We start from the raw sequence: 12470 nt of genomic DNA on the forward strand, positions 1-12470 counted from the left end.
AACTGTCCATAACTGTAGTCCCAGAGGATCTGATGGAGATGTACATGCAGATAAAACAACCATATGAATGAATGAATGAATAAATAAATAAATCTTTAAAAACAAAACAATAAAAATTAACAAACTGAGAGTCTAAGGGAAGAAGATGCCTCCACAGTATCTAAATGCTTCTTCCTAAATACTAATTAACTGCAGAAAGAAAAGAGTGACATTGGGGACACAGGGGAATGGCCCATCTGAATGAGTGTAAGGTTAGCAAGGAACAGGAACACTGGGGTCAGGCAAAGAGAGGAATTTCGCTTCAGTGTTCCTATGTACCTAACCTAAGTTCAATCACAGGCAAAGTCAAACAAATGTAGATTGAAGGGTTTTCTTCCAGGTGTCTTCAAACGGCTCACCATCATGAAAGACATATCATGGAAGTTACTCCTATTTCAAACTGACCAAGGTAAGACACCAGGATCCAGCACACCCCTCAAGGGTCTGAAAACAAAGCCAGCCGAGGCAAGAAGAATCTTCTCCTCAAGATCTGGCTGCCAGCGACCCTAGCATCATACTCTCAAGAGGTTCAGAAGAAATGGTTTTGTTCTATACTTGAAACACTTCTGTGGGTTTGAAATCGGTTCAAAAACAAACAAAAATTTAAATAGCATGGAGAAGAAAAAATGATTTAAGTTATCGGTGATCAGTAGAGTTCTCTGTAAAAAAGTAAGACTGAAGCAGGACAGGAGGGGAGTCTCAGGCCCAGCCTCTTAAGGGCGTGCCCTCTGTTGGAGGCCCCTCTTTGCCTCCCAACACATTGACCTCCAAATCACAGAACTTCTGCACAGGCCCAACTCCTCTGGTCTTTTTTGAATTGCTGCTTGGAACTCTGCGTCTAGTCTACAAAAAAAGCCAGAAATCACCCCGAGACCAGAGAGTCTGGCAGCCTGAATGTGTAAGAGGAAGATAGAAACCTAAGGTTTCCTGGGGTTGCATGGCTGCCTCCACCCACACAGAACTCTTTGGAACCCTTGCCTCCTTGCTGTCCCTTCTGCAGTCCTTGTGGCTCCCAAACTGCAACCCTTTCCTCCCCAAGCCTTCCAACCTTAGATGTTTCTGGCCCTAGCCTTGGTGAATAGGAGTGGACGGTCCAGGGACAAAATAGCTTTTAGCAGGAAACAAACAGGGCCAGGGACACGTTCTGCTCTTTTTCTTTCCTGTCTTTTTTTTTTTTTTTTTTTTTTTTTTTTAAATAAGGCTGGACTCCAAAGAGTAGAATACTTGCTGAGCGGAGCAGACAGACCTGCTTTTGCTGAGTTTAGGTGAAAATGAGAGAAGAGAAGGGAGGTGGGGTCAGGGGAGTCGGAAATTCTATAGCTTTGCACATTTCTCTCATTATTTTGCCTCTAAATCAGCCTCGCTAGTACTTTCTCTATTCAATAAAAGCCAAATGCAAGCCATGTCCCCTAATCTCTCCAACAGCAGCTCACTGCTGAGAAAATAATACAGATGTAACTTCCAACATCACACACTTTCTTTTTCATTTATATGCAAATAGTGACCTTTCACCCAGGCTGTCTCAAAGAAATGTTTCCTTAAAAATGCAAATAGCATGTTGCAGGCAGTTACTATGGCTGAGTCTTTCTTATATTATTATCATTATTTCTTTTAACCTTACCAGTGCTGCAAAAACAACAGCTAAACTGCTCCTCAGTAATAATGACTTTTCAAGCCAAATCACAGGACTGGCTCTTCAGGACTGTCATTAGAGGCTGCCAGCAGAGAAGAAGGATGTCCAACCCGGGCAGCAGTGTCCCCGATAGACACTGTTATCCTGCTCCTACCCAGCAGTATAACACTGTCTGTGACAGTGGCACTGCCATATGGCCAGGTCTCAGCCCCGACGAAGTGCCTAGACACCTCTTTGACCCACTCAGTCCCCAGTAGAGCTCTCCACTCAGCCGTGACCTGCACTGGGCAGGAGAGAACTCAAGATGCTCTAGGAGCCACAACAATCACTGTGCAAAACCCACCCAGATCAGTAAAGGTGGAGATTTGATAAAGAAGTGGCTCCCAAAAGCCACTTAGGACAGCAGCAGGAAACGGGCCAAAGAAACAGAGGAAGAAACAGGCAAGATCAATCTGTCCGGGGACACTGTAGGGCTCCTCATTCCTGACACCTTTATCAGGCCAGGCCATAGGCTGTGGACAACCGCAGGGGAAATGACTGTCCTGCTCCTGCAGCTACCCCTGAAGAGCTGGCTAGGTTAGGAAAGCAGGTGGTAGATCTCAAAGGCTAACCTCTGACCTCACTGAGTTACGATTAGAAACACGTTTCCAGACCAAGCACAAAATGACTCGCTATGTGAACTCTGAGGCCGGACATAAGCCCTGCTCTTCTCTTCAGGACAGAGGAGGCATGTTGAGTTTAGAACTACACATGCTACTCTGGGAATTACTCAGACAGCCTAGCTCTAAGATCAAATAGGTAGCTGTATCTAGACTGGAATTCTTACCCACAAACACCAGACACTGTCCTGGTCAAGCGGTCTAGCTCAGAAAGAATCAGCCTCTCTCTTCTTTCTCCTGCATTGAAGATCTAAGAGGTGACAGTTTTTTGAAAACAGTTCCATTTTCCTCCTCTCATCCCAGTTCCTCTAATCCTAAGAGCCCTGCTCAAATTCAAATTTGGCTAAAGAGGTACAGGCCTAGGCAGCTGCATCCTGCCTACAACCTCACCACCATGCTCTAAAGTGACATCGCTCTACTCAGCCACAGCCCACTGCAGATTTTCAGGCTTAACGCTAGGGCAAGTGGGCACTAATTTTCCAAACTGGATACACAGTGCTCATTACAGATGCCAACAGGAAGCTTTGGAGAAAACAAAAACATGTCATACCTTCCAGAAATCTTGTTCTTGAGTGACTGACTGACAGCTAGAAGGGTGCCCAGTACGAGAGGTGAGCCATGGGCCTACCAGGTCTCCAAAACATAGTCCCCTGCCTTAACTCACAGCTCCCAAAAACTTCAGGAGTTCCATAGGAAAAGCTAATTCTAACTCTTGATCAATGCCAACTTGGGTTCATACTCACTCTACATAGTACCAAATATCACCAGGTTGAAGCTAGGCACATTGGCCACCTGCCAACAACTCAGACCACTTAGTTCCCCCAGTCCTCCTCCTCCCTCACCTCTTCCTTCTCCTCCCCTCGCCTGGATCATATGACACAATTCCCACCTTGCCCAGCCAGCCATCTTGCTCAGTGTGACCCTAGGCAGCCTCTGTGTATTCACACTAGCCCCCCAAAAACCTGTCTGCCTGCACTCTCCAGGCCACAGCCCCATGTGGACCCAATTCTCTGTGGATACATCTATACCAACCCAAACTCAGCTCATCATTGGCTGTACACAAAACCACATTCCTGAAGATGAGGCAAGCTACTGGGTAGAGGCTCTCAGAAGATCAGGGGTGCCATAAAAGCCCAATGCTGTATCTGACAAACTCTCTTCTTTCTAAAGGTGGGCCTAATCCAGAGCCAAACAGATGTTCTGGCTGAGCAGATTAAAATGTCTACAGAGCCAGGCATGGTGATGCATGCTTTTAATCCCAGCATGTAGGAGACAGAGGCAGGCAGATCTAGGTGAGTTCAAGGCTAGCCTGGTCTGCATAGCAATTTCCAGGACAGATAGTGCTACAGAGAGAGACCATGTCTCAGAAAGCCAAAACTGAGGAGCTGGAGAGATTGCTCAGCAGCTGAGAGCACTGGCTGCTCTTAAAGAAAACCAGGGTTTAGTTCCCAGCACCCACACGGCAGCTCACACCTGTCTGTGACGTCAGGTCTAGATGATCTGATGCCCTCTTATGGCCTCTACGTATTAGACAGGCATGTGGTCTAAGCAAAACACACACACACAGAAAGCAACATTCAAAGATAATAATAAAAAGATGAAACGTTTTCTGAGCTAGTCATTACTTCTTAGTAAAATAGCATTGAATTTTTTGAAATGGAAAAAAGGATTAAGCAATAAATGAAGCTGGTCTTCTTACAAGAAAAGCACACTCACTCCTAAAGGCATTAACCAAGAGGAGGGGCGAGTTAAAACTTCACTGTTCTAAGAACTCTAGCTTGGCAGAAACCCGAGATCAAACATTTTAATTCAAGTGAAAATGACTCTCACACAGTTTTGTTTTTGTTTTTGTTTTTAAGTGTCATTTGGGGAAATTTGGCACCTATGGAGAACACAGAATATGCAAGAACCTGAAATTACTGTGACAGCACCTTCTATCTGGAACTCTAGAACTTTCTCAGCTAAGCAGTGGAGAGTCTGTGGAGTCTTCAGAAAGCAGAGAGGCCAGGGACACAGCAACAGCAGCTACTCTCTTCCTTTCAGAGACAGTCAGCATTTTTCTTTTCTGAAATGGAGTTTCATCTGCCCCATACTCACATTTACTATATAGTCAAGGATGATCATGAACTTCTGATCTTTCTGTCTCTAGTTCCCAAGTGCTGGGATTACAGTGCATGCCACCCTTTGTATGCAGTACTGAGGATCAAACCCAGGCCTTGATACAAGCTAGGAAAGCATTCTGACAATTGAGCCACACCCTGAGCCCTTCACTCGCCTAGCTTCCCTTCGCCCCTGAGCTGGGCACAAAACCCAGGACATGGTGCTTGCTAGGCAAGTGCTCTTCCACTGAACTCAATCTTCCCCTCAAAAACTTTCTAATACTGTCCACCCCAAATTTTTTTCCTATAAGCTCAGACCACAAAATTCCAGTTAAAATTACATCTGTAACCCAATGAACTTTTGATTACTCATGAATAAGTTCACAGGAAAAACAGAAATGCAATCCTAAGACAAGAAGGCTTTCAGTGCTACAAAGAAGAAGAAAAAAAAAATCTGCTCAGGAATCCACGGAGAAAAGCCAACAAACAGTACTGGTTTTCTAGAGTAAGGATGGCAGAGCACAAGATACCTGAGTAATATACCAGTGCTCAGAGTAACCATGAGCCAGGACCACCAAAAGCAGCCTCATCTGCCACATCTCAATTCCCTATCTCATGCTGCTCCAGGTCCAGTGCTGACCAAGGTGTTTTGACTGCTCCTGGACCCACCTTTGCCTCCAGCCCAGTCAGTAGGATTGCTCTATCCTTGAGGAATCTATTTTTCCAAAGCAGAAGTGCCTTTTCACATGAGTTTATCAAGAAAGGGCTCAATCCCTAACAATGTGCTTGTTTCCAGTGAGCAGCTACTGGAGACTTAATAGGCTCCTGGCAGGCACTTTGTCAGTCTTCAGGCTCCTTACCTATTGTGTTCACCCAGGGCTGGGCCATGGAAACCAGCATTCCAAACAGTCCAGCTACTGCTGGGCCTGGCCACGCCAGAGGTGGACCAAAGGAGGACCAAATAAAGGCATTGAGAGATCCAGGCAACACCAGGTCAACCCTGTGACCAGCATGGTGTAAGTCAGTGGCTCACAGCAATCAAGCCTGCACCTTCATGCCAGCACAACCTGCCAATCCTTCCTAACATCTCTGAACACTCACAAGTATTCAAACAGAAGCGTCTACAATACCAGCACGGAACAACTTTGCAGTTGCAAAAGTGAGGAAGGTCTTCTCAGGGCAGGCTTTCATCATGCAACCCCTGAGAGTTTAAGACAATAATGCAGAATCTATACATCAAGGGATTACCTAGAGGCCCGCAGGCAACACCCTCAGCTGTTCTTCAGACAGAAGCTGGAGGAACTCCCAGGACTGTATCTGGGCTCTATACTCCAAAGGGCATGGAAAAGCAGGTTGGTTCAGAGTGAAAAAGCTTACAGATCCTTGAACTCTTGAATGTTAATATTGCTTAGCCCTCTGGATCAACAAATTTCTTGAAGTCCAACACCACCAAAGTATCTAGAAATCAGGTATCTTTCCTACAAAAGATTCCATGAAGCTGCTTCTTTCTGAAAGTAAGCTGACTCAACTATCCTCTTCTGTACAAGGAACACAACTTAGGAAGGGGTAGGGCCAGGTCTCAGGTGAAAGCAGCATCCCAGTGTACATAAGACTGTAATTTTGCTTTCCCCTCCTTTGTTTCTTGTTAGTTAACATAGCCATATGGACTGAGGTCATAATCACAGACAAAGACCAAAGGGAAAGAGTCCTAGCGGCAAAGAGCCTGGGGCTGAAGGGAGCCCCACACAGTTTGCCAGGTAAGGGCCCAACACCCCACACTGTTATCACCTCAGAGAAACTAGCACATCCCTATAGTGCCAATTAGATGCACCCCTCCCAAGTTTGCCTCAACACCTTCCTGTTTTTTTCACGTGGCCTCAGAGATATCTTCAGTACTAAGATTCTTTTTTAGGCCATTGAGATGAAATTAATCCTCTTCCTCTCCCAAAAGGACAATTTAAACTGTCAAAGTCATTTTTATTATTATTTTATTATTATTATTATCATCATCATCATCATCATCATTTTATTACAGCTACACAGTCTGATGCCTCAAGACCAAACACATGTTTATCCTCAAGCTACTTCTCAGAAGCTTTATTTCAGAAATTAAACAACCAACTCTACCAGCCAATGATGCCCATTGATTCAAAGGAGATACTGAGACAAGAAAGCCTCCGTGTTTCAAAGGAGCACAGCACTGACACAAAAACTTCCCTACACTTGTTTATTTTCCTGGTTCACAAAGAATATAAAACTCATGAACAAAGCCAAGTCCTCCAGAGCACACTTTGGTGTGCAACGGCATCACTGTGTTCAAAGCTCAAACTTCCCGGTTTGCAAAATAAAAATCCAGTTACACTGGCACCACAAACAACCACACACCCCACAGATGTACACAAGGAGGAACGGAGAAGAACGGCCACACCAAATGCTACCCATGGATCTCGTAGACACATGCACACAGCAACACCAGAGCATTGCTCCTGAAGTTTGGAAGTTTGTGACAGGAAGACAAAATGTTCCCAGGATCATCTCTGCTGGGTACCTGGGGTATGTATCCCACAAGAAACAGCCGAGCTCCAAGTCCCTGCTTCAGATAGATCTGCTTATGGGGTCAGCATCCTTCCTGGACACAGAGCTTCTGAGTCCCATGGCCCAGGCATATCTGTGTTCCTTTTCCAGAAATACAGATAAAGTTTCTTGTCTTGATCCACAGTATCCTCCTCCCCTAATGCCTTTTCTGTCTAACACACAACATGCCCATGAGAATCTCAGAAATGCAGGAAGGGCAGAGAAAGAGGAGGAACACAGAGCCCAGGCAGACAGGAGAAGAAAGCCTTGTCCTTCAGAACAGTTTAAAAAGACATCCCCCCCAACCTGCTTTTTCTGCACAGAGAGCCTTCTTAGAAATCCTCTCTGCTCTAGCCCTCCCCTCTCTGTCCAAGGGGAAAAGCTAAGCCCTGGGTATCTGCCTTTGTCAGCAAAAGAACATAACATTGACTTACCTTTCCCCACAGCTATTGTCTGTCCTCTTTCAAAATGACATCACGGAAAGCAATCATGAAATTTACATGGGGGGGTATGGGGGGAGAACGGGGGAGGGGAAGGCAGCTGCCTCCCTCACTGCAGTCACGTGTGGGGAAGCCTGTGTGTGGGTTTCAATTAAATATCTTCTCCCCTCAGTGTGCGAACTCCTAAGCCAGCTAAAGGCGATGTCTCATTTACTTAATGACCGCTCTCATTAGCAGCGGTGGCACGGGCTGGCGGAGGAGGCTCCTTTGTAAATACGCTACCCATGAACCCTTGGGGCTCCAATATATCTGTTTACTCTCTGAGGTGAAATAAATTTACAGTATAACATCAGAAAGATGGATCTGCCAAATTGAAGGTGAGAGGTGATCCAGACCAGTAGATTTCCTGTTTACTGTTTTCAGCCTCACCAATAGGATGTGTCCATGTCTGCCTAAATAGATCTACAATCAATATAGAGCATGGTTGGGTTTTCTCAAATGTATAACACACAAAAGAGCAAGAAGCATTATGCCAACCATGCTCACTCCCCTCTTCGTTCTCTGCCAGTGGTTCAGTCCAATAATTCCTAATAGCAGCGACCGGAATGACAGATGCCCTGGGTTAGCATGGCTCTGGCGAAAGTGCTTTACAGTATTTATTGGTGGTTAGGAATACAACCTCCCATCATAAAGAATAGATTGCAGAATTTATTTCTCAAATAAACTAAGAGTGTTTTATGGGCTCATCTGCATATGGAAGTACCAGAAATTTAGGTGGAATTTTTTTTCATGAATGATACTTAAGACCAAAGATTAAAGCAGTAAAGTATACACAAAAGGAGCAGAGCAGAAAAGATTTTTTTCTGTTGTTGCACTTTCCATTTTTATTTTAATGTTTTAGTACTAAAGGTCTGCCAAAACATACTAAGAAACCCTTAAACACTGTTATCCTAACCCTAAAAACATAAATTTGCTGTCTGCAAGGAGCTATCCCAAAACACCAAGAAGAGAAGTCTCTGGAACACACATCCTAGGAATGCAATCTGCCTGTCGACTTCCTAATCCGCCAAGTCTCGTGTTTTTCTCACACTCACAGCGCTTCACACGGGAACAAGCTCAAGAGAAACCCAGGGTACTCTTGTTTGTTCCCCCAAAACTCTTCTTCACACTGACAAATCAGAATTGGAAACTTCACTGAGAAACACACACACACACACACACACACACACACACACAAAAAAAAAAAAAACGAAAACTGAATAAGATGCTGAGCAGACAACACTGCCACAGCTAGAAAACAGAACATGCACAGCTCAAAGGTTATTTCAGGTTTTAATAAATACATATATATATTATTTTTTCCTGGCAAGTTGTGGAGAATCACAATGCGCTTGGGCCACCAGAAATATGAGTAAGATAGAGCAAGTATGTTAGCTTATTCAAGGAGAGCAGCTTGTGAAGGACCTTAGGGAATGTTAGCAGAAGCCTCTCTTTCATGAACAATTATTTCTAACACACAGTTCTCTCTATGTGTATACATAAATGGAGACTCTTCGCTCCAACAAGCAAGTAAGCATGCTATTTCTTACACACACAAGTAAAATAAAATGCGTACAGGGCATTTGTTTAGATCAAGCAAAAATGAAACAGATGCAAGCCTGCAGTGGTCAAACAAGATGAAATATTAATTAGCCCAGGGAGAACATTTGAGACTCCTACAGTGATTGCCCACCATTTTCCTATTCTTTTGCGAACTCGTATCCATTAGCATAAAAGGACACATTCAGCTGAGAGCACTCCTGAAAATCCACCTCTATCTCCTCTGAACAAGCTGTCAGAGCTGGATATTTTATATCCCGAACCTTTGGCATTCAGAAATTCTATTAAAGTCTTATCGGCAGAATGCAGGCTCAGGATGGCCCTGTGTGCCATTGTTCCAAGGAGAAGGTGGGATGGAAGGGAGAGCCTGTGCTGAATTAACCTTACTAGCCAGCAGGATTGAAGACTCCAGGAAGCCCATTTTATTCAGATTCATGATAATCAAACTTAAGAAATAACACAAAACAGAGAAGACAAAGGGAGAAGCCAGTATGTGCAGCAAAAAGTCCTCGAGGGGCATCATTATTTTCTGAGGGAATGGAAAGTGTTTTTGCACAAACCTCAGTTTGTCAGCATCTCCTATCCCTTTGAGCAGCCATAGGCTTCAAGAGTTTTAACTCAGTGGACTAGAATATGCTCCAGACGCTGCCTGGGGCTGCACTTTGAATATGCAAGGAAACGGCAAATCAGCAGCCAGGCAAAGTCCAGGACCGGCAGCCCAACTGGTAACTTAAAGACGTAGAGGGTTTTCAAGTTGGTTTGAGGAGTAAAGGTTCAAGATCTTTGACAGTGTTGGGAGAGCAAAGCGAGGAGTCCCAGAAAAGAAGCAGAGTGGAGAATTTCTCCAGCCAAGTCCTGGGTTTGATCACCTCCCTTCCACCCTGAAAGGAGCTGAGCGAGAGCGGAGGACCGCCGCAGGCTGATCAGCACCCTGGACAGCGCTCCCCTCCCCCAACCCACGGAGCTGGCCTTTGTTCTCCACGCTCCAAAGCCCTCAGCAAGCGCTAGGTTCGCAGTTGCCAGCACTCCGATTCCAAAAGTGTACTTCCATCTCAAACGGCTCCGGCTTGTGACAACGGCAAGGTATCATCTAAAACTTTTTTTTTTTTTTTTTGCCTTACGTGAGATAAAATTTTGTCAGCATTTTTAAGAATCATAAAACATTTTGTTTTTCCAATAGCACACTGATCCTTTATTTCACAAAAATCTGAAGGCAGGTTTTGGGAAGACCCACAGGTAAACAACTTCTGTTGGGCTGGTGGGTCCACAGACTTCTCATGGGAGGAAAAGGAGAGATTTGAAAAGCTAAGCTGTGACTGCTGCCGGCTCACTCGGAAAGTGCTTTGTGTGCGCTGGGAGAGCAGACTTAATTGTTGCTTAACTGGTAGGATCATTTCAAATAAGGTGTAATTACTTGTGCAAATCCACACACACAGGCATTCCAAGTGTCAGTTCATTTGCTTCATAAAAACTCTTTCAAGTAATTTTGTTCTAAACTTTCTGCATCTATAATTGGCACCACCTTCTCCAGTGACCAGCTGGGGGTGAGGTTTTCTTGTTTCCTTCTGAAAGCTTCCCGCAGATGGGCGCCTGCCTTAATGCTGCCGGCGACAATTAGGGCGTTGTGTGCGCAGCCGAGATGGTCAGCATTAATATTGTATAGAGCAGCTGAGGGCTGGGGGGCGCTGCCCCAGGCAGGCCCTGGCAGATGGAGCAAACAAAACCAGGAGCCACTTTACCCACACTCCAAGCTGACTTTGTGTGCTTGTCTCACACTCTCAAACATTTGGCAACCGGTTTATGAAACTCTCACACACACATGCACACTCACTTCGGCAACATGTGATTAGAATGTACCTAGCAGAAGGAGAGGGCACAAGAAGACCAAGATAGATGTCCCCCCACTCGCACAAAGACATGAAAAGTCACAGTTCACCACTCCTTTCCCAGCCTCCTGGGTCAGGGGCTGCTAATATCTCTCCCTCATTTGGCCAGCCAGCAGACCGAAAGAGAAACTAAGATACAAGAAGGCCCACTACCCACCGTACACCCATTTCCGACCACAGGTAAGCTGTGTGACTTTGGCAGGGTTCTGTGCTGTAGGCGCTTTTGCGGAGAAGGACTCAGGAGGTCCCCAGGGTCCCTGGCTGGCATTCAAGAGGAGTGCATGTCTATCACTTTCTCAGCTGCCCAGAAAAGAGCGCCGAGCACTGGCAGGGTCTCCTGGCAGAACTATGAACAGCCTGGGAAGGGGTGCAAGGGACGGGATGGTACGCACCCAGGAAGCTCCCGCACAGTGTCATCCTGGCCAGATGGATGAACCTCTTCTCTGGAGCCTGGATACAAGTCACTTCATGCTGGGAAAAGTTGCTGCACAAACTTCTGTGTCCCAGGACACTGGGAGCACAGACCACAACCAGCCAATCAAGACAGAGAACACATAATCACAAATTGATGCCGGCTGCCTGCCAATGAGGCGCCCTTCCACACACAATGGGCCTCAGGCCCAGACAATGGGCCCCGCCTGCACGGCCAGAGAAGGGGAGTAAGAGAGGCAAAAATAGCCCCTCCCCATGCTATAGACCAACAGTGAAGGAGAAGATGTGGCTAGAATTAGCCGTCAGACTATATCAACCCTGCAGCCTGGTAGTAACAAAACTGCAAGCAGGAGGAGAAACAGACCCTTTCAGGGATGAGTCCTATGTACAGGACAGATCACTGAGGCCCTTTGGAATAATCAACTTGGACACAACAGGTACTCTCTAGGCTCCCCCATACTGAGGAAGCAACTATCCAGGTAGACACCAGGGTGATAGCCCTAAGTTCTTCTATCCTGCTTATGGCTAAGACCAATCTGGTCACTTCCATTTAGGGGCAGTATCTATAATAACAGAGGCAGGGGGGCTGTTCAGAGCTCTGGAAAAGGCATGTGAACGCTGAGCCTGCCCCTCACACCCTGGGACCTCAAAGTGAGGGGAAACGAGCAGGCCGTGGACAATCAGGAGCGGTCCAGGGAGGCAAGAAGTAATGATCTCACACAAGTTGGCAGATGCTTTAGGGGAAGAGCCAGGCTGCCAGGGTGTCTAGAGCACGAAAATTAAAAAGGGGGGCCACATGGGATCCTAGGGTTTTTGAGTAGTACCATGGGCTGAACAGGACAGAAATCTATGGCTTTCTATGGATGTCTCGATGCCCGTTGGTCACAGAGGTTTAAAGCTGTGTCGCTCAGAACACAGAGTAAGCGAGAAGTGCTGAAGCTTGTTGAAGTGCCATGAAAGAGAAGAGGAGAGGTGGGGGCAGGGGAGGATAGAGAGCGTGGAGAAAGAAAGGGTAGGGAGGAAATCAGAATCAAGGAAGAAATGGGGACGAAGTGAGTAGAGAGAAAAGGAAGAAAATTGAGGTAATGGCTATGTTAGGCAAGAGAAAA

The 12470-nt window shown here is 45.8% G+C and overlaps 1 protein-coding gene across 5 annotated transcripts in view; it reads right to left on the reverse strand.

Annotated features, from left to right (window-relative positions):
• The window catches only part of Myt1 (myelin transcription factor 1), a 66253-nt gene extending 54807 nt beyond the window's left edge, over nucleotides 1-11446 (reverse strand). For 3 of the 5 annotated variants that reach the window (XM_060382661.1, XM_060382662.1, XM_060382659.1), the window contains exon 1: nucleotides 11322-11446. In XM_060382661.1, coding sequence (XP_060238644.1) covers nucleotides 11322-11346 — 25 coding nt within the window. In that variant the 5' untranslated portion in view covers nucleotides 11347-11446. Of the gene's footprint in view, nucleotides 1-6978; nucleotides 7241-7438; nucleotides 7779-11321 lie in introns of those variants that run through there. The other 2 variants (XM_021646535.2, XM_060382660.1) reach the window with 2 other exon arrangements.
• Between the last annotated feature and the right edge of the window lie 1024 nt (nucleotides 11447-12470).

Source organism: Meriones unguiculatus, chromosome 4 (genome assembly GCF_030254825.1).
Source record: "Meriones unguiculatus strain TT.TT164.6M chromosome 4, Bangor_MerUng_6.1, whole genome shotgun sequence".
NCBI classification, from domain to species: domain Eukaryota; kingdom Metazoa; phylum Chordata; class Mammalia; order Rodentia; family Muridae; genus Meriones; species Meriones unguiculatus.